This window comes from Monodelphis domestica, chromosome 3, assembly GCF_027887165.1.
Source record: "Monodelphis domestica isolate mMonDom1 chromosome 3, mMonDom1.pri, whole genome shotgun sequence".
NCBI lineage: Eukaryota > Metazoa > Chordata > Mammalia > Didelphimorphia > Didelphidae > Monodelphis > Monodelphis domestica.
In genome coordinates, this window is record NC_077229.1 from 275,833,034 (window position 1) to 275,860,186 (window position 27,153).

The 27,153-nt window shown below is 37.6% G+C and overlaps 1 protein-coding gene across 5 annotated transcripts in view; it reads left to right on the forward strand.

Annotated features, from left to right (window-relative positions):
* Positions 1-26,936, forward strand: part of CABYR (calcium binding tyrosine phosphorylation regulated) — a 34,780-nt gene extending 7,844 nt beyond the window's left edge. For 2 of the 5 annotated variants that reach the window (XM_007487600.3, XM_007487601.3), the window contains 2 exons: positions 11,532-13,892; positions 16,256-17,006. In XM_007487600.3, coding sequence (XP_007487662.1) covers positions 11,532-13,892; positions 16,256-16,863 — 2,969 coding nt within the window. In that variant the 3' untranslated portion in view covers positions 16,864-17,006. Of the gene's footprint in view, positions 1-11,531; positions 13,893-16,255; positions 17,007-26,502; positions 26,561-26,848 lie in introns of those variants that run through there. The other 3 variants (XM_016431657.2, XM_007487603.3, XM_001362574.4) reach the window with 3 other exon arrangements.
* Positions 26,937-27,153: the final 217 nt, after the last annotated feature.

The window sequence follows — 27,153 nt, forward strand, 5'->3', positions numbered from 1 at the left end:
ATATGGAACACATTGACTCAGACTAGAATTTCAGTTGCTCATGTTGTAGGCAACAAACTCTATTTGTGGGCCCAGGCATCTTGGTGGGAATTGGAATGGAGCAAAAGAGAGAACCCAAAACTGAATCATAGAATCATTCTTATGTAGTACAACTTAATATTTTAAATTTCATTTTCTCCTACTAGTTCTTGAAGAACTAGTATGTATGAGCTTGTTTTTGAAATTGGCCCCTTTAAGTGAACAAATGGAGTGCTTTTAAAGGAATAGTTCTTGGGTTTTGTTGTAGCACCTACTAATTTATGTCATAGTATTTAGTTGTTTTATTTTATTGTGTAGTTTTTTACCTGCATAGTTATTGGTCCTTAAGCTATTGGACTTAGCTTTGAGGAGAAAAACTTTAGTGTTTGCAAAGCACTTTCCATCTCATTTGATCTTCACAACAGTATAGTATCCTCACCATATAGCATATGAGAAAACCATCAGTGAAGTTAATTGATTTGTCCATAATCATAGAAGTTATAGTAGTAGGTGTCTGAGAAGAGAGATTTGAATCCAGGCTTTTCTTGACTCTGAGGCTGTCTTTATATACCCTTACAGTTAAGACACTCATTAGCCTCTAGTGTACATTATATTGGGCTAGTAGCCAAGAGTTCATGTTTTAGAATTTAATATAGGAAAGGTGACTTTGAGACCTGCCCCCCCAGTATTGTCATGAGTCTTTCTCTTGCAACAGATACAGGTAATCAAATGTGGCCACTGGAAAATAGGATACTTACAAGTGACAAAAGAGAAAAAAATGGCCTTCCTATTCTCTTTTATACTTTTAATGACTTGATATGAGAATTATCTTAAGGGGCTTTCTACTTAGATGACCACCAAGGTAGTTTCTCTTCTTTTTAAGAGTTAAGCTTACTCATTTAAGTTAAATAGTACATTTATTTTCTTCTGTTTTACAATGTAGTACTTTTATGATTCAACTTATTTCATTTTGCATCAGTTCATGTTTGACCATTCTTATCTGTATTCATCTTTGTTTTTAATGTGTTTATTTTATATAAATTTATAAATCAATAATTGGACTTTTTGAAATCTTGATGTAGGGCATGCATAACTCCATCTAGTTGGTTGGCTTCTACTTTTTATACATTTTCACATCGTTGTGTTTGTTCCATGCCTTGGTTCAGGTTAAAAGATTCTTTGACACAGGTATTGACTGCCTTTGGTCAGTTAGGAAGTAAACACATTAAGTTCATATTTTGTGTCAGGGGTACTGTTCATATGGAAGGTACAAAGAAAGTAAAAATAATACCTGACCTCAAGAAGCTAACATTTTAAATAAGGAAAATTGCATAACTAGGAATATAGAAGAATATATAAAGTGGATGCAAGATAATCTCAGTACCTGGGGCAGAGATGAGACTGGGAAAGAGAGACTCTTGCAAAGAAAGTAGAATTTGAGCTGTCTTGAAGTAGTAACCCAAGAAAACTAAAAAGTGGAAGAATGAGAAACATGGGAGGCAGCACAAAGACCATGGATGGCTTGTAATATGTGAGGAATAGCAGAGCAAGTCTTTAGAGGAAGAAGAGATGAGTAATTTGCCTAAGGAGAAGAGGAGGGGGTAGGAAGGGGTAAAATTCAGTAGCTTCCTTTAGCATACATTTAGGGTTAAATATAAAATCATCTGGCACTTTAAAGCCCTTTCTAACATTCCTAAGTCTTCTTATCCTCTACTTCTCTCTCCATCCAGCAACACTGGCATTGTTGCTCTTTCTTGCTTCTCCATGGATGTCTAGGCCTTTTCATTGACAAGTCCCCCCATGCCTAATCTCTCTCCACATTTCTTCTTCTTGATTTCTCTATTGTTTCCCTCAAGTCCTAATTAAAGTTCATCCTCAATGCCTAACCACAGTAATGCAAATGCCCTCCCTCTGCACATTTCCCCCAATTTATCCTAGATGTATCTTGTTTGTACATAATTATTTTCATGTTCTCTCTCTCATTAGACCATGAAAACTTTTTCAGAGTAGGGACTATCTTTGCTTTCTTTTTGTTCCCAATGCTTAATAGTCTCTGGCACATAAAAGTACTTAACAAATTGCTTATTGACTTTATATTTTATCCTTGTAATGCTGAAAGAAAACTATTTCTCTGATCTTTCAAAAACTTTATTGAAAGAAAAAACACCAGAGTTTCCCTATCCTGAAATTGACTATCCCCCCACTAAACCCCAAATCTAGTAAGATTCAAAGGGGTCCCTCCCTAGCATGGGATTGGTCTAATTCAAGACCAATCCCATACCAGGAAGTAGGGGGACCCCTGGAGAATGCTGGGGGATGCAGTCCCCCCCACACAATATTTTAAAAACCCAAATTTCCCCGTGATCCTTTGGGAGACCAGTCTCCCCAATGGATCATTTCAAACATAACAAACTAAAGATATATACATTTTTTACAAGGAAAAAATACAACTATCTGGGGATAATGAAACAAAAGGGAAACAAGAACAAAACCAGTTGTGGGGGCTAGAGTCCCCTTTTGCACAACACAAAATAAAAGCATTTAACAAAACAAATGCAATTAATAAAAACATGCATTTTAACAAAACAAATTAATTTATTAATTTAACCCCCCCCCCAAATTGGTTCAATTTTTTCACATCAAAAGTTTGCTCAGGATCTCCTAGAGCAGCATGTGGTCTCCATGGAATATATCCTTGGCATCCTCTGCAAAGGAGTTCAGTCTCTGGATCCTGGGAGGCAGCAACTTTCTTACCCTTTGGTGTAATGTCCCTGAACAACTTGCAGGGACCCAGGAGAAAAAAACACCATTCATAAGCAAAGGATAAACTATGGGAGTGGAAACACCGAGAAAAAGCAACTGCCTGAATACAAAGATTGAGGGGACATGACAGAGGATAGACTCTAAATGAACACTCTAATGCAAATACTATCAACAAAGCAATGGGTTCAAATCAAGAAAACATCTAATGCCCAGTGGACTTACGCGTCGGCTATGGGGGGTTGGGGGGGGGGGAGGAAAAGAAAATGATCTATGTCTTTAACGAATAATGCTTGGAAATGACCAAATAAAATATATTTAAAAAAAAAAAAACTTTCTTACCCTTAAAATTACTTTAAAATAACAAACTTTTCATCACAAAATAATAACACATCCTTAGTGTAACAGTTTTTGAGCTTATTTGTTAGGAGATGTTAGGAAATGTTAGGAAAATCAGTTTTGTATCTGAGTGAATAATGAATTAGAATAGATAAGAGACTTAGAAAGCAGAGAAAAGGGCACTGAGTTAGAAGGCTACTGTAATTGTTCAGGTGAGATTTGATGAAGGCACTGGAGTATGGCATTTTTGTAGCCACATCATTTATAAGATGTTATTTAAAAGAACAAATGGTAAGATTTTTAATGGATTGGATATGTGGAGTTGTGGGGAAAGTGAGTCAAAGATGACACTGAAATTGTGAGCCTGTGTGACTGGGACAATAAGTTTATAGAAGGTGTTTGAAAATAGTGCCAATATAAACTCATTTTCCTACCCCTTCTGCTGATCTTGCCTTCTTCCTAGCCTTCATTTTCCCCAACTTTCTGCCCTTGGAATTCTGTTTGGTTTTGCTCTTTAGGCTTTGTTGTAAACACTGATTTCAGAATTGGTACCCAAACTCCAAATTTCATTCATTAAAAATAAACATACAGGCCTTGGAAATGGTAGGTCCTTGTTTTAAATCTGGACTCAGACATTATCTAGTTATGTGACCATGGACAAGACACTAAATCTCCATGGTCTTTTGCCTTGGAATCAATACTTAGTAGCAATTCTTTTTTTAATAACCCTTCATAAAGGTAATTTAATTGGCATTTTAAAAAAATAACTCTTTCCTTCTAAGACAGGTTACCAAAAAAAATTGATACTAAGTATTGGTTCCAAGGCATTAAAGACAGTAAGGGCAAAGCAGTGTGGGGGTTAAGTGATCTTTTGAGGGTTACACAACTAGGAAGTGTCTGATATCAAATTTGAACCCAAGACCTATTATCTCTAGGCCTGGCTCTAAATCCATTGAACCATCTAGCTTCCCCCAGTATTAATTCTAAGACAGAAGGTAAGGATTATATTTTATTATTATATTTTAAAGACTGTCTATTTGCTAGGTGGCTATATGGATAGAGTGTCAGGCCTGGAGTCAACAAGACTCTTCTTCTTGAGATCAAATTTGGCCTCTGACACTTATTAGCAGTGTGACTCTGTGCAAGCCACTTACTATCCTGCTTGCCTCAGTTTTTCATCATAAAGAAGGAAATGGCAAACCACTCCAGTTTCTTTGCCAAGAAAACCCCATATGAGGCCATGAAGAGTCAGGCAAGAAAGACTGATAAATGAATGAATGATTGAATGACAATTTATTTGCAAGCTTCTGTGATAGGTGCTGGGCATTAAAAAAAACTCAACAATGTGCTTTGGGAGGGGGTGAAATTTAAGAAGATGAGAAGACAGAACTGTGGGAGGTGAGGGAGACAGAAGAAAGAAAGAATTAGAGAAAAGCACCAAAGAAAGAAAGTTACACTTGAAATAAGATTTGAATGAAGACTGTGAATTTCCTGGGTGAATGAATGTTTGGAGGCAGGTGATATAGCATACTTAGTTAAATGAATGAATTTTGAGGGTCAGCCTGAGAAGGAATAGAAGAGAGAAAATAGCAAGTGAGGTTAGTGGTGAAAGTTCAAAAGAAAGGCAATACCAGCTGAACTGGTATAGGACAAGGTGGATTAGACTAGTTCAATTGTGTAGTCTATCTTAGCCTTAAATTGCCAGGCTAATAAAAGTTTATAGTTTATCCTAGAGGGAATAGGAAACCAGAGGAGGTTTTTGAGCATGTTTTTAGGGAAGTTTTATGATTTAGGGAATATTACTTTGGCACCTGTGTGAAGAATATGTGTTAAGAAAAAGGGGAAAGGGAGAACATCTTGGTTTACAGTTTGGCAAATGGAACCTAAAGAAGCAGCATTGTGAGCAAAGAGAAATGGAATATAGATGCCAGAGATGGTGTGTAAATGAATTAACATAAAGAATCCTGCTTTGGATTAAAGTATTTTGGATGTTTTGAACCTTGCTCTTACAGCTTCTCTTTCCTCTCTTTTTCATCTATTTTTCTTACTTTACCAACAGCTCTCATCTACATCCCCTACTCTTCCCAGATAGAGCTGCTACCATCCTACTTCAGGCCCCCTCTTAACTCTTTCTTGCCTGCACTCTAACATTGTTTACAATTATGACCTCTAGGATATAATAAATCCTCTGTTTGGGGTTTAAAGCTCTTCATAGACTGATGCTTTCCCACATTTCCAGTCTTCTAATACTTTTTAGCATACACACATTTGATCTGTCTCTATTAAGCTGTTCCTTTCACCTAGCACATCTTCCATCTCGATGCCTTTAGAGTCTCATTCCTGACATAGGAAATATAGTCTGTCTTGACTTCTGACTTTTAGTTTCCCTGGATTTCCTTTAAGATAGCTTAAATCTTATCTTTTGCAGAAGATTGTTTACTTAGTTCCCCAGGCATCTTCTGTGATGTTGGTCAAGTATTTTCCCCTGGATTTTAATTTCCTCATCTTTAAAATGGGGGGCATTCCACTATATAACCTCTGATGTCTATTTCAGCTCTTAAGACCTATTGTGATTTTTTTGTTTTGGGATTTTATTGTTTTTACCTTTAAACATTTAAAAACAAACAGGGTGATTGTGAAAACCCTAAGGAAGGCTGTATAAAATATTCCCCAAACTTAAAAAAAAAAACATTTACTGTTTTCCTATTCCCTCAAGTATAAAATATAAATTTATTATTAGCTTGACAACTTAAGGCTAATATAAACTATAGCTGAACTATAGAGTCCTCTTTGCCTTATACCTGGTGTTGCCTTCTATAGGGCTTTTCATTCCCTGCCCCACAATTTCTGTTTTTAAATGTTTAAAGGATAAAGCAAAGGTTTTCATTTAAAATAACCAGATTCCCACATTTTTTTCATTTTAAAATAGAAACTTTTAACCATTATAACCAAACCTGTCTCTTTTGAGGAGAAGCAGATATTTTGCTGCAGGCTTCCTTTTAAAGTAGTTTTCCCCAAATATTTGGAACATTAAATTTGCAAAAAAAAATGATATTTTTAATTTATTTTTTTGCATTTCCTCATTTATAAAATTAAAGATTTGGATTAAATTATTTTAAAGTCTCTTCAAACTTTGACATTATAGTTAGTATTTTATTAACTAAAATGAATTGCAGATAACGTGATTTTCAAACACCAATCTTCTCTTAGAGACCTTCTAATAAATAATTATTAAATTGGTTGCAGAGCCAATTTATACTAAAGGAATAAAAGTCAGAAATAATATCAAAAACCCATCCTGGGTTTTTGTGTTCTTTATACATATCTCAAAAGTCACATTGATTGTGTTTGACTACCCAAATCAAGAATACCTTCTCTTCTAGTATTTTATTTTATTAATTTATTTTTTAACATTAAAAAAAAATTTTGAGTTCCATGTTCTCCCATACTCACTGAGAAGGCAAGCAATATCTCATCAGTTATACATGTGAAATAATGTAAAATGTATTGGCCATATTGCAAAAAATAAGAATATGATACTTCACTTTGCAATCAGAGTTCATGATATTTCCTTTTGGAGGTAGATAGTATTTTTTTTCCTCAAAAGTCTTTTAGGAATAGTCTTGGATTGCAGTACTAATTAGAGTAGCATAGCTGTCTTGAACAGTTGATCATCATTACAACATTGCTATAACTATAGAAAAATTTCCTAGTTTTTCTTAATTCAGTTTGCATTGTGTTTCATATAACATAGGTATGCCTTGCTATTTTTCTGAAACCACTCCTCTCATTATTTCTTATAGCATAATAGTATTCCATCACAAATCATGTTATAATTTGTTTAGACATTCCCTAATTGATGAGCATCCCCTTTGCCACCATGAAAAGAATTTATATATTTTTATACCTTTTACTTTTCCTCTTATTTGGGGGGAATACAGACTTAGTAGTGGTATTTCCGAGTCAAAGGGTTTGAACAGTTTTATAGCCCTTTGAACATGGTTCCAAATTGTTCTTTAGAATGATTGGATCACTACTCCACCAACTTACTCATTAGTGTACCTATTTTCCCTCTGATTGATGTGAGGTGGTACTCTTCAGAGTTGTTTTAACTTATATTTCTCTACTCAGTGATTTAGATCATTTTTATATGGCTCTAGAGATAACTTTTATCCTTTGACCATTTATCAATTGGGGAATAGTTCTTATTTTTATAAATTTGACAAGTATTTGATTGAATAAGGCCTTTTGTCAGAGAAACTTTATTGTAAAACATTTTGATATTTACTTTCACTTATGTTTTTTAAAAGCTAAATGTAGTTTCCCTACTTATCCCTTTTAATTAGGTCTAATTTTTTGTGCTGTTGCTTTTGTCTGAGATCATATACTGAAGCATATATGATTCTACTCCAGCCCTTTAATCTGTGTGTAAACCTTCCTCTTTCAAGTATGTCCCTTGTAAATAACATCTTGTTGAATTCTAGTTTCTAATCTGTTCTGCTATTTGCACCCATTTTATGGGGTGAGCTCATCCCATTCACATTCATAATTATTAGTGTTATATTTCCTTTCATCCAATTTTCTTCTCCTTCTACTCTTTTTTTTTAGTTTGTCACTCCTTTAATTTGCCCCCTCTTTTACCATCCTCACTTTCTCTTATGTTTTTCCCCTCCAAATTATCCTTATTGGGTAAGATAGTTTTTATGTACACAACTGAGGATATATTAGTCCCACTTTGAACCAATTCTGAGGAGAATGAGGTTCAAGAATTGCTTGTTATCCACCCCCATTTTTTCTTCTGCTATAAAAGTTCTTCTTTATGTACCTCTTTTATGTGAGAAAATTTTCCCCATCATACTTCTCCCTTTATCCAGTGCATCCCTCTTTCTCACACCATTCATTTTGGGGAGCATTCCAACATAATTCTCTATCCTCATTATACTTTGTAGGTCAGCTGTTTTTCTGATGAGATAATTTCATGTTTTTGTTCTCGTTTTCATTTTTAAAATTTTGTTTTTCTTGAATTCTCATGGAGGCCTCTATTTGCCCAATTCTAATTTTTTGAGGAACTAGTTTCTTCAGTGAGCTTTTGTACCTCCCCTTTTCCATTTCAATTCTTTTGGAAGTTCTTTTCTTTAGTGAGTTTTTGTGCCTCTTATCATTAAGCCAATTCTATTTTTAAAGTATTGTTTTCTTTAATATTGTTTGTGACTCTTTTATGAAGCTATTAACTTCCTTTTCATAATTTTTTATACCATTCTAATTTCTTTTCCAAATTTTTCTTCTGCCATTTTTTTCTACCACTTTTATCTCTTTAATTCTTTTGGAAATTCTTGTTGGGCTTTTGTCTAATTGGTATTTATCTTTGAGGCTTTTGTTATAATTTTTGCATTATATCTTCTTCTGAGTTTGTGTGTCTTGGTCTTTGCTGCCACTATAGTAGTTTTTTATAGTCAAGTTCCTTTTTTTGCTATTTAATCTTTTTTCTAGTCTATTTCTTGATTTTGAACTTTGTTTTCTAAGCTGTTAGTTTATGTTAAAGTTGGACTCTGCTCACCTGGGGGGGTGGTAAGACATTATTCCAAGCTTCAGGGGTTTAAAGGATTTTAAAGGGCTGCTGTTTTTAGAGTTAGCTCTGTGGGGTCTATAGTTTTTGGTGCTTCCAAGGTGTGGTGTGATGTAGGGAAAAGCATGGTCAATGCTCTCCTGGTCTGTGTTCTCATTTTTACCCAGGAAGGATCCCAGTTCCCCTGTGTCCTCAAACCCTAGCATTCCTTGTGATTCTGGGAATATGAATCTTCTGTGAAAGGATTGGAGAGTAATTTGTATTTAATTTTTTTAAATAAACAATTTTTTGGTGAGTTTCTGAGGGATAGGGAAGCAGCATGTGATATCAATAAGGGAAACTGCCTATGAGTAGATGAAGGAATATATTGATTTTCTATACTATTTTTTCTTCATCCTCTATAGATAATTCTGAGTGTCTTAAATATCTTATCTACTCAGGCACTTAGAATTCAGATGGCAGAATTTAGTTGATGGTTTGAAATCAGGTTTTAATCTGGATACAGGGCTGATTTGGGAGATTGACAAACCACTATTGTGTTGTCCAGAGCCTTTAGCTCACCTGTATTCCCTCAGGTTGGCATTCCTTTGAATACAAAATTGAATGGGGCTAGTAAGAATAAGAAGTAAGGGGAAGAAGAATGCAAATTAAGCCCAAATTTGCTTGTGAAAGAAACCTGGAAAGGGAGCTTTAGAACAGGGAAGAGGCTTTTAGCCTAGTTCCCAGGTTTATACAATTTATTACTAAATTACTAGATTACAGTTTTGAACATTTTTAAAGTACAACTCAAAAGGCACATCCCTAAATCCCAAAAATACTTTGTATCATAAAGAACACTAGTTGCTTCTGATAGTAAAGACATAAGTTGTGTTTCTGTCTCAATCAGGCCAAAGGTAATTAAGAGGCCATTGGATTCTGAATGGGTTGGAGAAATCTTGTCTTGCAAGGGATGCTGTCTGGAAGAGAGGGGGAGAGAGGGAAGGAAGTAGCACAGCTGCTCCTTCCTCCAGCTTTCTAGTTAAGAACTCTGGTGAACTCTGTGCTGCAAGAACCATGGATTGGGGAACTGGGTCCTTGGAATGTGTTCCCACAGAGAGGTCTAGAAATGCCATCTCTGGTGTATGTGCCATAGTTTCACCATCACAACCCTAATGGCTATGCTACTGACACACAGCTTTGAGAAATACAGGTTTCTTAGAGTTTTATAGAAGTAGGAATCTGTAGCAAATGTGACTGTTAAAAAATATAAATAGAACATATAAGTCTGTATTGTTTTCTTTTAAAGTTAGAGAGATGTTCTCACACACACACACACACACACACACACAATTCCCAGGATATACATTAGAAACATTTTGGGGGAGGATATTGTATGTAAGGTGGTAAAAATATAGTGGCAGACCAGTGTAAAGGCACCATTGCCTTAAAAATGCATCACAGGGGGAAGCTAGGTAGCTCAGTGGATTGAGAGCCAGGCCTAGAGAGGGGGAGGTATCCTGGGTTCAAATCTGACCTCAGACACTTCCCAGCTGTGTGACGCTAGGCAAGTCACTTGACCCCCATTGCCTAGCCCTTACTACTCTTCTGCCTTGAAACCAATACACAGTATTGTTTCCAAGACAAAAGGTAAGGGTTTAAAAAATATGCATTACAACATTTTTCATCTATCATTGCTTATTCTCCTCCTCCCCATGCCATAGGAATTTATTTCCAGTCTAGCAGATACTTCTGATTCCACACTTGCAGCTTCCAGAATATAGCTTGTTTCTTTCTTACTCCTTTTATCTTGGTAAAGTAACTGCTGATACAACTAGGGCAACATTATCCACAGGTGTCAATATCGGTTGACCTGATAATCCTCAATGTTTTTGTAACAATCTTCATGTTTTGTAAAAACAGATTTGTATATTATTCTATCAGTTCTCTTAAATTAAAATTTTTGTACAGATTTCCTTAAAATGAAAAGTGGTGACACTTTTTGTTAATAATAGCATCATTTTACAGTTCTTGTGTACTCTATAGAGAGTAAGGCTTATGAGGTTAAGAGATTGTCTTGCTTCTGTGGTTTTTTTATGCCCAGCATCTATCACAATGACAGACATTTAATAAATGCATGTTGATGGATTAATTTGATTGATTCTCACCAATAACAACCAACATTTATAACCAATAGAAGAATATAGAGCTTTGTTTTTTTAAGGGCACAAAGGAATTCCTTGCTCCCCCCATTATATATATATATATATGCATATATATCATTAAATGTGAGCCGTAAGTTATTTTTCATTTATGTTTACAACTTGCATATATTTAGACACAGCTCATAGTATAATAGTTTGAATAACCCCTTTTTTGGTCACCATATATACCCTCACAGAGATGATGTAAAAGTTAAGTGAGCTAATGTATCCTGAAATAGAAGAGTGTAAACTGAAAGAAACTATTTCTTACTGAGATAGAGAAAGGTAAACTGAGGGTAACTGCTTCTCCTGCAATGACTGCTCTATTCTCTGGCTTGTGACTAGAGAGAGCTGCTACATGAACCTAAACCTGTTTGTTTATTTATCCCACAGTGTTTTTTGTAACGTATAATGTGTCCTGTAAATATAAATTGTTACTTTGTCTTAACTACATCTAAATATAAATTCAACTTAAAAAATAACTTGGAAGGCTGTTTGAGGAATGGTAGAAAAATTTCACACTGGATACTAATTCAAATCCCTTATGTATTCATTCATTTGACTTTGAAGACTGTAAATGTCCAATTATGAGATAAATACAGAAATAGAGGGGGTATGGGGGGGGGACCTACTGACTTTTAACCTTTTTTACTGTTATGCTTATTTAGTAGAGAAATGGTCAGAAGGAACAACACAGGAGAAGAAAGTAGAGAGTGCAAAAGAGCCAGAACCATCAACTGTGCCTTGTGAAGAACCTAAACGGAAGGAGAAGTCTACAGACACGGAGGAAGACAATATCTCAGGACCATTGTTTAGCAACAAAACCACCCAGTTCCCATCGGTTCACACTGAAATTGCAGAGCCGGAAGAGACATCAGAATCAGTTAGTGAGCCCTCTCCCAAAGCAACTACCCCTAAGGTATCCACCCCACCATCCTCACCATCTCCACTCGCAGCTGCCTCACCGGAATTTGCTTATGTCCCAGCTGACCCAGCACAGCTAGCTGCCCAGATGTTAGGTAACGTTGCATCTGTTCATTCTGAAGTTTTAATGGTGGATGTGGCAACAAGTATGCCTTCTCTTTCCGATATGTGTCTGTCCTTAGAGGCTTTTGAAGATTTTTCCGTGTCCAGCCTTCCAAATTTAGCACCTCAGCTTCTGAGTCAAACATCCATCCGTATAGATATAGGTTCCAAAGATACTAAGGGTGAGACATCCTCGGCTTCCTCACACCCCTTGCAGGGTGAACAAGAACTTCCTGCTCACGATCAAGCTCCTGAAGTCCTTTGCCAGGCTGATTTTGAGTATACATCATCCATTCATATTTCATCTGAATGTAATGAGCCTGAGACTGAAGGAGCAGCTTTTGTAGAGCATATATCAGAGCACATAATAGTCCCTTTTAATGAACCAATAGAAGGTTTCTGTGAGACTGAGCAGCTACCATCAGAAAGCCAAATTCATATAGCTCATGAGACAGCCTCCATGGTGTCTGCAAAGTCTGTAGGCTCTCCAAAAATTGTAGCCTCTGCAAAATCCGTAGCCTCTGCAAAATCTCCACCCCTAGAGGAGCCTATAAAACATGGATCATCAGTAATCGCTGAAAAATCAGAATTCTCAGTGTATGGAGAGGCAGAGGCAGAGATGGAGGCAGAGGCAGAGGCAGAGGCAGAACCAGAACCAGAACCCCCAGAGATAATGACCTCTGCAAAGTCTCTGCATGAGGAGGCCTCTGCAAGGTCTCCACAACTAGTGCCCTCTGCAAGGTCTCTGGTTATGGAGGCCTCTGCAAAGTCTCTGCATGAGGAGGCCTCTGCAATGTCTCCACAAGTAGTGCCCTCTGCAAGGTCTCTGGTTATGGAGGCCTCTGCAAAGTCTCTCCATGAGGAGGCCTCTGCAAAGTCTCTCCATGTGGAGGCCTCTGCAAAATCCCTGCATGCTGAGGGGTCAGTAAAGTCCCTGCACACTGCTCAAGGGTCAGCAAAATCCCTGCAAGCTGCTGAAGGGTCTGCACAATTCCTGCAAGTTGAGGGATCTGTAAAATCCTTGCATGCTGAAGGGTCTGCAAAATCCCTGCATGCTGAAGGGTCAGCAAAATCCCTGCACACTGCTGAAGGGTCTGTAAAATCCCTGCATGCTGAAGGGTCTGCAAAATCCCTGCACACTGCTGAAGGGTCTGTAAAATCCCTGCATACTGCTGAGGGGTCTGTAAAATCCCTGCATACTGCTGAAGGGTCTGTAAAATCCATGCATACTGCTGAAGGGTCTATAAAATCACTGCATACTGCTGAAGGGTCTATAAAATCACTGCATACTGCTGAAGGGTCTATAAAATCACTGCATACTGCTGAAGGGTCTGTAAAATCCCTGCATACTGCTGAAGGGTCTGTAAAATCCCTGCATACTGCTGAGGGGTCTGTAAAATCCCTGCACACTGCTGAAGGGTCTGCAAAATCCCTGCATGTTGAGGGGTCAGTAAAATCCCTGCAGGCTGCTGAAGGGTCTGCCAAATCCCTGCATGTTGAGGGGTCTGCCAAATCCCTGCATGCTGAGGGGTCTATAAAATCCCTACAAGCTCCTGAAGGGTCTGCAAAATCCCTGCATGTTGAAGGATCTGCAAAATCTGTGCTTGTTGAGGGATCTGTAAAATCCTTGCATGTTGAGGGTTCTGTAAAATCCCTGCATGCTGAAGGTTCTACAAAATCAGTTCACGCTGAGGGGTCTGTAAAATCCGTGCATGCTGAGGGCTCTGTAAAATCTGTGCACGATGAAGGTTCTGCAAAATCTCTGGCTGCTGAGGGGTCTGCATATTCCATTCACTCTGAACCAAGGGCCAATACTGCATCCCCAGAGGAAATACCTGTCAGTTCTGGGGGAACTCCAAAATCAGTACACTCCGTTGTAACTGTAAAAACTACAGTTAGTGAGACCCCTCAAATCCCAGAAGTTCCAATTGAACTGGAAGATGAACCAGCAGGGGAAGAAGAGGAAGGGGAAGCAGCGCCTGAAGAAGGTTTGGAGCCACAAGGTAAGAAAATTAGATACTTATACATTTGTCTTACAAGTGTTGGGTTAGCTCCCTGAAGTCTGGTTTCATATGGTCTTTTAACTTCCTTTGTGTGTGTGTGTGTGTTTTGTTTTTTTTTAAATGTCAATTCCTTTTAAATGCCTTGCTCATGGCTTGAGGTTTTACATTTGTGGGAGTGAGGATTTTAAAATTTGTAGCCAGAAAATATAGCAGCGTGGCCATGCTACACATTTGTGGGGCTGCCCAGTTTCAAAACCAAATGAATGAAGGGTGTTTTTAAGGACTTTAACCATTGGTTTGAAATTTCTCACTTCTGCTAAAGCAAAATCTCTTCTACTGCAATGTATTTACATAAGTGGTGGCATTTAAACTCAAAAATAGGGAAAAATGGTGGTGTGTTTGACTGCTTTCGCACAGGGTCAGGAGAATTCTGCATCTGGGTTGGAGGAACTGGGTCAGGCATTTAGTTTCTTTCCTGTCCCCCTCCCCATTTTGGGAGCTTTCTGCAACAGAATAAGCAATATAGCAGCTGGATGGGGAGAGGAAAAGTTGGGGCAAGCTCTGAGTATTGAGGGCATCACAGATGGCTCTAATAGCTAAAAGGACAGCCAAGTTCTTATCTAAGTATTGATGTGATTCAGGTGACTGGTTTTCATCTGTGTGCCTCACTAAGATCAAGCTGTATTCTCAGCTAACTAGATCATCTCTCATGTTGCCCCAAAGGTGAGCTAATTTGTCCATCTCAATCCAGCCATATAAGGAGGTGATTTGTGCCTCCTTTATAACAGTTGCTTTAAGTCCCTTAATTTTTCTTCAGGGAAAGAACATGTATGATCCAGTTCCCCTATTCCTATCTGCAGAAACTCTCAACCTGGGCTCAAAGGAGCCACGTGTGACTAGGAGAAGTTTTAGCAAAGCAGGTTTTTAGAAAAATATCTAATTGTTGTTTGGCGACATGAAAAGGGGAATTCAATACAGCTGCAAAAGCAAGGCACAGTGCTGAGGTTTGTAGCATGTGGCATGGTCATTAAGCTTGTGGCCTTAGGCAGCACTTCCATCCCAAGTCCCTGTCTACCAGTGCTTAAGCATTTTTAATGGAGAAAAAATGTCTATACTTTTGAGCTGACATTGATCAGGCTTTATTATCATCAGCTCTAAGAGGATATTTTTTCTCACTGAAATTGAGCTATCAGAATATCCAGGCCTTTAATTTTTTTTTATTTGACAATATTTCCCCAGGTATTTTCCTAGCATTCTGATAACTCAAACTGCTTTGTTGTTTAAAAGGAAGACTTGGCTTGTGCATATATAAATACATATATATATGCATATGCATATATGAAGTTTAACAAAATATTAGTCGAAAACATGTCCTCAGCTATTGTAAACATCATTCTCAGCCTATGCATAATGGGGCTTTTCCTTTACTGAAAGAAGGCTTGCACTAGGGGCAAATCCCTGGGTGTGCAAAAGATGAAGTCAGCACATTGACTAAGGCTAAATTCTGGTACCCCCCCCCCTTTTTGACACAAGGTACTCTTTCTCCCTTTCCCTGTTCTGGGATTCAGTTCTCCAAGATAGCACGTCTCCTCTAGGCAAATCAGAATTGACATGGTTGGTTCTGTGGGGTAGTAGTAGATAATCTGCCGGACCTTTGGACCTCTCTCTTCTTTGAAGGGGGTGTGCCCTAGGCAGATATTTTTTTTTACTGCCACTCTGGATCTATCATTTCAAATTCTGCCTATGTTGGAGGTGCTCTCTGGGGCAGTGAGTCAGGGAACATGGGGCATTTCATATGCAAAGCCGTATGAATGGGGAGATTGTTGGTGCCTTTGGGTAGTCATAATTATTTGGTCTATCGTTGGCTAAAAGTACCCAAAAGATGGCCTCCAGTGCTGACTTCCCTCAGTAAGGAAAAATGTCATTCTGCATGTAAGTGCTATAATGGCATTAGTGCTGTTTTCAATAGCTCAGCATCCTTTTCAGCTGATATTTTTGTGAAACTGAATTTAATTGCATGTGGATGTCTTCTCGGAGGAATCTGCAGAAGCTATGTCTGAAGTCAGCTTAAGCACAAGGAAACAGGAACTTGGAATGAAAGGGGCCTCCTTAGCCACAACCCTAACGTCCCTGCTATTTGCTATCAGCCACAACATTGTTCTCCTTTTTCAACTGTGCAAAACTCCTCTTTTCAGTTCATGTTACCAAACACAATTCTCATAGCCCTCTCTATAGCATGCTTTATGGCACATAGCATTACAACCTGTTGATATGTAAAAGAATCGCAAAGACATTTCTGTGCATAGCGCTTGATACAGAGACCAAACCTTTAATGCCTGCAAATTGTTTTTTGTTTTTTATAGCGATAGCAGCAAGCGAAGCAGGACAACCACCACCATATTCTAACATGTGGACCCTTTATTGTCTAACTGATATGAACCAACAAAGCCGCCCATCACCGCCACCACCTGCACCTGGGCCTTTTCCCCAAGCAACCCTCTATGTGTCTAATGCTAAGGAGCCACAGTTTCTGCAGCATCCACCGAAAGTTACTTCTCCAACTTATGTGATGATGGACGACTCCAAGAGGACCGGTGCCCCACCTTTTATTTTAGTAGGCTCAAATGTTCAGGAAACCCAGGAGTGGAAACCTCTTCCTGGACATACTGTTATTCCACAGCCAGATCCCTCCAAGAGATATACTGCAGTCCAAGTTCCAATTGCTGTTCCTGCCGAACAGAAATTCCAGAAACATGCCCCAGCCCCCCCGAATGGTAACTCTCCTCTGAGTGGACAAGAACCCCCCAGACCACAAAGCCCAGTTTTTCTTTCTGTTGCTATCCCAATAGAAGATGTAGGCAAAAAGGGTTCAGGATCTGGTGACAAACGTACCCCCTTTGCAGGAAGTTACGGTATTGCTGGAGAAATTACCGTGACTACTGCCCATCTTCGCAGAGCAGCAGAATCTTAAACTGGTTGGTAAATTTCCCAACCATAGGGTGTGACCTTTTGGAGGAAGTCTGGAAATCTTACCACTGAACTTCAGAATCTTGATTTGTTTCATCTAGAGACTGACTTTTTTTAAAAAAAGAAAATTAAACGGAATTGAATCGAGTTAATGTGTGATGAGTTGGGATATATTGCTTACTCTATTCATTTGTCTCCAAACTTCATTATTAATTGATGTTAAATGCCCATTAGGTATATACCAGGCCAGCAGTGATGCAGTGTATAAGAGCCAGTCCATTAATCAAAAAATCCACGAATTATTTAGTAATAAAATACAAGACATGGCTCTTTCACTTATTAATAGGGTGTGACAAGACATTTGAAAACAAAAGTTTGTGCTGCTGCTTGGAGGGGGTTAAGTATGATGAAAGTTAGAGACATCAGTGTGTTCTGGAGTCAAGACTTGTGTGGGTCTTGAAAGGCTGGCAAAAAAAATGGACAGGTTGTGTGGAAAATAGAGTAGCAAGATCACAGAAATAGATTTTGGGGTGAGCAGGATGGTTAATAAGGAAAGCTGACTGGAGCAGAGTGCTTCGTGTCAGGAAAGGAGGCCGGATTTTGTTTGTAGGGCTTTGAATATATGAGACTGAGATGCTTCTTGAATTGGCTAGGGCAGAGAGAAATTAATCATGGGTTTTGGGGTAGAGGAAGTATAGTAATGAAAGTATGTTTAGGAAGATTATTGGTCTGGAAGCAACGTGGTTTGGACATGGAGAGAAGGGACTGATTTGAGATGATGGATGAGATTGGAGAGGTAAGGAACAAATTCAAGAGCTCAGAGGAGGCATGTATTGGACTTGATGAAGTTGAACAAAGGCAGAGAAATGGGGAGAATCCAAGACAATCTCAGTATTTTGAGCCTGGAGGAAAGATGGCTATTAACAAAAAAAACAAAGCAGTTCATTTATGACACCAAAAGAGAACACTTTCCTCATATTAGTTGTGTGGCACAGACATTTCAGTTTCACTCTTAGGATTTCAAGTGGTGTCATAGGATTTGAACCTTCAAAGTGCTTTCCACTATATCACATTCCTCTCAAAACTACAAAATTGGTAGGTGGTTGATGAATCTTATCTGGCAAGGAGTGGTTAATGTGTGGCTAAACATTATAAATTTGGCATTAAACAATAAGGGAGTTTGAGGGAAGACATATAAAACTGGAAATACAGGGCTGCATAAAGGCTTTTGTAGTTGAAATGGTGAAGAAAGATGAATGTTATCTATGAAGGGAAGTACAAAGGAGGAGTGTTAGCAGAGGGCTGAGCTGTGAGACTTAGGGGGGATGACTGTGATTGGGAAGGAAGTTGACAAAGTCAGATGTTAAAGAAACCCAGGGAGAATGTTCATCCTTATCTTGTTAGATTTGGGTCACCATTCCACACTGTCAAGATCTCCTTTGAATCTTGATTCTAGAAACTATTTATTGGCTCTTTTCATGCTTTTTTGGCATGCTTGTCAAAATTGTAGACATCAGTATGATCAAATAAAAAGATTTTAGGACTGACTCAGGCATGTATCCAAGTCAAAGCCTCCATCTTGTTCTGACTAGGTGCCCTTGAAGAAGTGGCTTAAACTCAACATTATGCTCATCTATAAGACAGAGGTACAGTACTTTTCCTTGTCTCAATATACTTCCTGTATTCTAGGCATAGTTCACAACATATGTGGTTGTATGGAAAAGCATTTGAAAACTGTTGTGCTATAGAAATAAATTAGCTTTTAGTATTTTTTACTCCATGTTTCCCCAAGTCATTTATTAAAAAAGGTTGAATAAAACAAATCAGGAACAGAGGCCTGCAAACTTGTTAATGAGAGTCCATTTTAGGTTTCATAATTTGTTCAAGAATTTTGTCAGCAACCAGTATTAATCCTGTGAATCTGTAATAGTTAGGAAAATCCACCTTTTTGAAAAAAAAAGTTTCTCTCCATTTCCAGTTAGGTAACAGTTCTTTTCTGTACCTGCTTCTTCAAAGATTACCTAACAACTATTCAAGTCACATCCTCAGGTTGTGTCATTTTTTCTAGTGAGGTGATTTCATTGAGGATTTCTAGAGTTTTCTTTAATACACCTTAATGTCTCCTCATTTATGTTGAGGTTCAGTTCCCTCGGTGATTTTTTCCCACCTATTAGTCTAAGGTGAAGGTATTTTCTGTTGTAGAGAGATCAGACCTAGGAGTTGAGTGCTCTGGCCCTTTTTTCCCTTTCATCAATGATGATCATTCCATCCTACATCTTCTTTTTCACCTTCAACAATAAAAAGCCATTTTTGGTTCTCTAGCATTTTTTATGAGCCTCAGCTTGTTCTAGGGTTTAGTTTGCCTTTCATCATCCTTATAGGACCATGGCATTTATAATATTCCATATCAGTCATAAGTCCTAACTTTCATGTTACATGTCTTTTTTTTAAACCCTTACCTTCCATCTTAGTTTAGTATCAATACTAAGTATCAGTTCCAAGACAGATGAGTGATAAGGGCTAGGCAATTGGGGTTAAAACATGACTTGCCCAGAGTCACAGTTAGAAAATATCTGAGGTCACATTTGAACCTGGGACCTCTCATCTCTAGGCCTGAGCTCTATCCACTGAGCACTATATGCCTTTTTAAACGTTTAAGTTCTTTGTTGCCATTTCATTTTCTTTAGACATTTCCTCTTCTTTTCTTCATCAGAATAATTTGTACTTGCATAAAAGGAATTATTCTTAATTGTCTCATTCTTAGAGACAATTTTCCTTTCATGCAAGCCTCTTCCTTCTTTGTATTCCCTAGCACTAAGTACATAGCAGATATGTAATACTTGATTGATTTATTGACTATTTTCTTTCATTAAGACTTCCAAGTTCACTTTATTATTCATCCTTTCAGGATTTTGTTCATGAGTAATATTTCTACTCTCCAATGATTTTCTCCTGTGAATTATTTTTGTATCTATTTTTTCCTATACTATATACATACCTTTTTTTCTGAAATCTTTGGAATTTGCCATCAAGGGTCAGAGTATGTCAGATTGTGCCCCTACATTCCTCTTTCATGAATTCTAACATACTTATCATTAATTTCTCCTAAGGGCTTTGTCAGTTTCCATCTCAATAATTAGTCCCTCCTTATACCTGATCAGTCAGTTACAAGAATTAAAAGATGAAATTATCATCTGGGCAAATCAAGAATTTATGAATGGCTATAATTTTAGCAGAGGCGTTCAGTAGATATCTGAATAGTTGGAGGCCCCCATTACAATTCTGCTACTTCTCTGCTGGTTTTGTGATGTGACTGGAACTTTCACCAGTTCCCTGATCTCACTGGGCAGTTTGTAGCATGTCTTTATCACTTTTATGTCTAATATCTTTACCCAAGTGCTCTTTTACATTTCCTATCTTTTTCATATAGGTTTGTATCTTCTTGAAAACACAATTTGAATCTGCTGCTTCATCTGATATATAAATATTAGAAACAAACTATCCCTTATTACCATATTCTAGTAATGAATTTTATCTTATCACGTCAGTGATAGGCATGGTAGTTTATGAGGATTACTTTCAAACATCATATTCATTTCTAGATATACTCTTTCCAATGAATTTATCACTTACACCAAAAAATGACTACATCTGACAGCACATGCAACATTCTGTACAGATGGTAGCTGACTTTACTACTAAATGATATTTCATCATTTATTCTCTAGGGCAAAATTGGTTATTGCAATTAATCTGAGTTTCATGGCTCTTGGTGTTTTATTTGTATTGTTGTAGTTGTGTATATATTCTACTGGTTCTGATTTCTTTGCTTTATTAATACTCCTTATTTCTCTAAATTCTTCATACATTTAGTAACAATGACATTTCATTTCAATAACATTACATTTACATATCACCATTTAGCTACTCAATTGATAGACAGTTGTTTTTCCTATCCTTATTCATTGTCATTGTTACTTATTTTACATTTTTTCTATCACAAAATGCTGCTGATTATTTTGACCAACTTCCTTTTGGGGTTGGATATATACCTTCTCCTTGTTATTCTCTCTTCCCTAAGCCTTTGGGGTCCTCCCCTGTTTGTTCTCTTTCTGCTTATCTGACCACTCCTTAGTCACTTTTGCCAGATCTTCATCTTGGCCATACTTGCAAATTGTAGGTGCCCCAAGGGGCTTGATCCTGGGCCCTTTTGTTTCTCCCTTTATATTACTCCACTTGGTGATCTCTTCAGCTTCCATATTCAATTATTTCTGTGCTTGATGAATCTCAAATCTTTTATTCAACCCTAACTCCTCTCCTGATTTTCACTCTGGCATGCTCAACTGCCAATATATTGAATAGGATGGTCTGTGGATGTCTTAAACTCAACACAGCAAAATGGAATTCCTGTTTCTCCCCAAACTCTCCCCACTTCCAAAACCTACTGCTGTCAAGGGCAACACCATCTTTCCTGTCCCCGAGATGCTTGGACTAGGGGTCATCCTCAACTCTTCATAATCTCTTCCTTCTCCCCCATATCCAATTGATTGCCAAAGGATATTGATTCACCTTCATAGTGAATCTCCAGAATTCACTCCCTTCTTTCCTCTGATACTGCCACCACTGTGGTATAGGCCTTCATCTCTTCCTAACTTATTGCAAGTGGTTGGTCTGCCTGGCTCTAGTTTCTCTCTTCTTAGTTCATCCTCCATTCAGCTACTAAAGTGATTTTTCCAAACTCCATACATTTCTGTGGCTCCTTATTACCTCCAGGATCAATGATTAAGTCCTGCTTGTTGTAAAGATATCCTTCATAACCTAGTTCCCTTTCCCTTTCCAGTGTTCTTAACAGCTTACCACCCCCAACCCCTCCCTCCAGGACCCCACATACTCTTTGATCTAGTGACACTAATCTCCTTGCTGTTCCTCTGAAAAAAGAGGCCATCTGTTGGCTCTGGGAGTTTTCTCTGGTTGTCCCCTATGCCTGGAGTGCTCTTCTTGATTACATCACTTCCATTAAACCTCAGCTAAAATCCTATCTTCTCTAAGAAGCCTTTCCTAATCCTCCCTAATTCAAGCAACCCCTCTGTTGATTACTTTCTATTATTTATTCTGTATATAGCTTGTTTGTTTGCAATTGTCAGCATGTGTCTTCCCCACTAGACTGTGAGCCCCTTGAGGTCAGGAGAACTTTTTTTGCCTTTTTGTATCCCCAGAATTCTGCATGGTACTTGGCACATAGTAAGTGCTTAATAAATGCTTATTGACAGATACTTTTTAATCCTTGTATCCTTGGCTAAGTCAAACATATTTATATTTTTAGCCATGGTACCATTTCTGACATCTTATTAGTCAGTTTACTTCCCATTTTTCACTTCTAAAAGCCTTAACTTCCATGGGAAATGGTAACGAAAATATTAATCACATCCTTTAAACTTCATGTTGTTTCCTGCCTAAGATTTCACAAATCTTTACTTTCTCTGAGGGTTCCCTATTATTCCTACATGATTTCTAGAAGTGAGTAACTATTATCAGATTTAATAAGCCTTAGGTGTTTCTCATTCATGTCCCAGGTACCTGCACCAGGAAGACTGGATAGCTTTACTACCTGTGTTAGTTTTTTGGGCAGTCATTTTCAGTAATGTATGACTCCTTGAGACCCCATTTGGGATTTTCTTGGCAAAGATACTACAGTGGTTTGCCATTTCCTTCTCCAGCTCATTTTACAGTTGAAGAAACTGAGACAAATAGGGTTTAAGTGACTTAGCCAGGGTCACTCAGCTACTAAGTGCTTGCCACCAGATATGAACTCAGGAAGATAAATCTTCCAGATACCAGGCCTGTCACTCTATTGACTACAATCACATAGCTGCCCCACCCCAACTAACCATATGCCATTTCTTTTGTAAAGCCTGACTCTCCCCAGGGAGTTGTGAATACAAAGTTTTCCATCTTCTCTCTGGGGTTAATAATGAATGTTTGCTCTCGCTTGCACCTTTAGCTCTTCTTCATTCTGTGGAATACTGGATACTGCTTCCTTTTCAAGAAGAGGCAGGTCGACTCAGTGGGAAAAGCCTCCGTTTCCTTATATAATTATTCTAGTAGGTTAGAGAGTTGTTTTCCTTCCTTTCTTCCTTTTCTGGGTTTCATTCTTCAGTCCCCCAACCTCTTGATGTTAGTTTAGCTTTCTCTTTGATTAAGGTCTTTGGTTTGTTTTCCCTTTGACATCTATCTTGTCAAGAATCCAGCTGCTCTGGTTGTCAGAAAATGAGGAAGCATCCTCCAGGTTCCTGATCTTCCAGCAGGAGACCAACTTTTAGGATATAGTCTACGTATGTCCACAGCTGCTTATGTATGCCTCTTCCTTGCCCTTTGGGTGAGCTGCCACTGTTGAGGCCCACATCCTGTAGTTATTACCTACATCCAATAGCTACCTAGAATAATTGGAGGAATATTGTTTCAGGAAGGTAAAAGGACTGCTCAGTTTCCTAAATGTAATGTAATCTGTCCTATTAAATTATGGAACCAGTGCATTGTCTCACTGCAATAACCATCCAAGATACATGTTCTCATGGATTCCTTGACCACCTAACTGCATATTATAATAGTCTATGCATAACAGGCATTCTTCATGCATTTGGCTTTTCCCAACTGGACAGTTTGGCCAAATGCTTTGATTATGGAACTCTGAGAAGGCCTTTTCTAGTCTAGTTTTGGGGATTGATGCAATCATTGTAAAGTCATTGACAAAAATATCTGGAGGATTTAACTATCTATATGGAATCTCTTGTTCAATTTGAACTCTGTGCTAGATAGCCTTCATGGCAATGCCAAATACTTTTGACAAGAAATTTCCATGCTTTGTACTTTAACTGATTTTGTTGTTGCAACTATGACTTGATCATTTTTCTTATGATTTTAAAATATGTACAGGATGTGAACTATTTTTTGGAGGACAAGCTTTTAAGGTTGTATTTTGTATGAGCAAATTGAAATGCCTTTAAAAAATAGTTAAAAATTTGCTGTGAGGTTTTCTATTCTCTTGACTTTTCAGATGACTTTTTGCCTTTAAAGATGTGGTTTGTCACAAGAGTATCATTTGTGGAAACTTGCCTATTCCTTTCTCATGCCTTCCTTAAGGATGACCTAGATATGTGTAGATTGTTCTTATTTGAATTGGACACTAAGCATGTGGACAGGAATGATTCCTTCTTTTCCTTTCTTCCTTTTTGTTTGTTTCCTTCCATCTTAAAATCAATACTGTGTGCATTGGTACTAAGGCAGAAGAGGAGTAAGGACTAGACAATGGAGATTAAGTGACTTGCCCCAGGGTCACACAAAGCCAGAAAGTGTCTGAGGACAGATGTTAACATAAAGCTTCCCATTTCTGGCCTGGCTTTCAATCCATTGAGCCACTTGACGGGAATACTTTAATAATTTCTCAGCTGTTCTTTTTGGTAATAAAGTCTATAATTTTTTGAAGGGCTTGGTTTGATGCCCTCAACATCCTTATAGTTATGTCTCATTCATCACAGATTTCCTTTGTGACTTGATCTAGTCCAACTGTTTTCCTCATTTTTGTATTTTTAGTGCTATTTCTATTACTTTGTGAAGTATATTAGGGACTAATATTTTTAGAGTCCAAATGTGGTAGCACTACTCTCACTGATAGATGATGTTATAGAAATACTGACATATTTTGCTCCCCCACTCAATTTCTTGTGATTATTTTCCTCTTAGCTTCATCCTTAAATGCTTTCAAAATCATCTGGCTTAATTTGATCTCATCAAGCTTTCTGAGTTTTTCTTCCCTACTGTCTCTTGCTGCTTTATATGGTGACTGCCTATGGGCAACCATATACTCCTTTGTAAGATTTTTACAAATGTGTTTACATTCCAAACAAATATTTCCTGTGACTCTTAACTTGGCAAAACTGTCAAATGTGTAATGGATAGAGTGGTTTAAAGGATCTTTTGGAGGTCTTATTATTTGATTTTAATTGGTTAACCTTCAGAAATGGTGATATTTCCATATCTATTCTTTTATCCATTTTTCATGTCTTATCTGGACTAGTCTAGATAAATTTGGAGATTATCACTACAGCTTTGGCTATCAGGTGATAAATTATTTCAGTTGGAAAAACTCATAGTTACACTTTTTATCACTGACAGAAATTCCTACATTAGGAAAATCAGGGGGATTTGAGGTAGGTAGCAGTGGTATAGGAGAAAGAATACAGTATTTAGGATCAGATGATTTCAGAGACAATAAGGAAGTCACTGAATCTTTCTAAGCATCACTTTACTCACCTGTAAAGTTGAGGGGCGTGAACTAAATGATGTCTCAAGTTCTTTCCTGCTCAAAAGCTGGAATCCTATTGCATCAATTTGTGGTGCCATTTTCATTCTAAAATATCTGCTCCAGTAGAAATTCTAGACAGAAACTCAACTCAAAGTTTTAGTTCTAGGCCTTCAGTGAAGGAGAGAGCTCATATCAATGGCAATATGACTAAGGTATTAGCTATGTTGAAGAAGTTATTTTTGAAATTGTTGATGACAGGAAAGCAATCATAAAATGAAAATGGACTTAGGTTCAGAAAATCAGGATGATTCTGAGAAAGATGAAGTTGCTGGGTTTAATATGAGCATGAGGTCACAATATTCTTACTCTGTAGTAGCTTTGGGAAGGAGGAATAAGGAGACAAGTAGAATAGATTGGTACCTTATTTTTCACCTGAAAGGATAATTCACAATTGTCATATGTAAAAACAAACAAAAAGAGTTCAGGGCAGGGGGACAGGGAGGTCCTGGATTCAAATGTGGTCTCAGACACTTCCCATGTGACCCTGGGAAAATCACTTAACCTCCATTTCCTAGTCCTTACTGCTATTCTGTCTCAGAACCAATTGGTTCTGAGACAGAAGACAAGGGTTTTGTTTTTGTTTTTTTAAAGAAGAGTTCAGGGTCCAAATTTTAAATTTCTGAAAATTAGAGTGTGAAATGTTACCTTATTAAGAGGCAAATAAAAGCTATCCTTTGAGGAAAAAAGTCACCCTGAATAATATCTATATTATGTTTTGAAAGTGATGCCAGCTACTGAGTACTATAGAATGATCTAATTATACCTTTCCCAGGATTCTTTTTTAACAGGTCTGTTATAGATATTGAACATACTTGAAGATCTGACCTCCCATAGCATTCAGAAAGGAAGATATCACTGAATTAACCCTGCTAAGATGGGTCATTTAAGAGTTTCAGCCTGGAAGCCTGACATGAAACTCGGGATTCATTTCTTATAATTCTTAAATGAACCTATTTTCTGTAGTAGCTGAAAAAGCTAGATCTTTCTGAGGAGGCACAGTGTGTGTCTGTGATATAGGTACAACAGCTGTGTATGTGTAACTATGTCTAAAGTTTATGTCGATGTATGCCTTTACACAAAGTATATAATGTGCTGTACTCACATATACGTAGATACATTTAATTCGAAGGAGTTATCTGGTAGATTCATCCAAAATTTCAAGCTGAACCTGTGGGATCAATCAGGAAAAGCTCTGCGTCTTTTCACTGCTATTATATAAGAAAAATTTGATTGACTTTGGAATAATAATTTAAACTATCAAATGTGGCTTAAACATTACAGATAACCGTTTCCCAAAGTAAGCTGTAAAGATCCAGATGCTCAGAATCCACAGATTAAGGTAATTTGTATAGGTCAAGATTGAAATGATCCATTCCCTATCACATTTTAAAAAATCATCTGATAAGATAATAAGCAAGTTTTAGCTTAAAAGCAAGTTGCTATTAAATACCACCATCACCAAACATGGATTTGGCATAAACTGAATAGAGAAAGAATAATCAAACATTCTCAAAAGGAGGTCTAGATGAGAACTGTGGGTTTTTTTTTAATCCAGTAAGCATTTCAGCATGTTCAGTATTATGCCTAAATTTACACATTAAACCTGTACCTTACTCCCTTTTAACAGATGCCGAAATTGACGCTGTTTGAGACAACGTTCAAGGTGGAATCTGCCACCATGAATAATATATCAATAAACTTCATGCAAGCATTAATTACTGTTCCTATCTATTTTTTTTCTGATTTAGAAGTTCTATAGTTTAGAAGGTAAGTGAAGATTTGACTACTTAATGATTAATTTATTTGAGATTAGCTATAGAACAATTAAATATTGAGCTCAACTTACATGACAAGATAGGGCTTTTTCCGTGTATGTATGAATGGAGAGAAAAGCTAACCATTCCCATATCAGCAAATCTGTCAGTCACACAT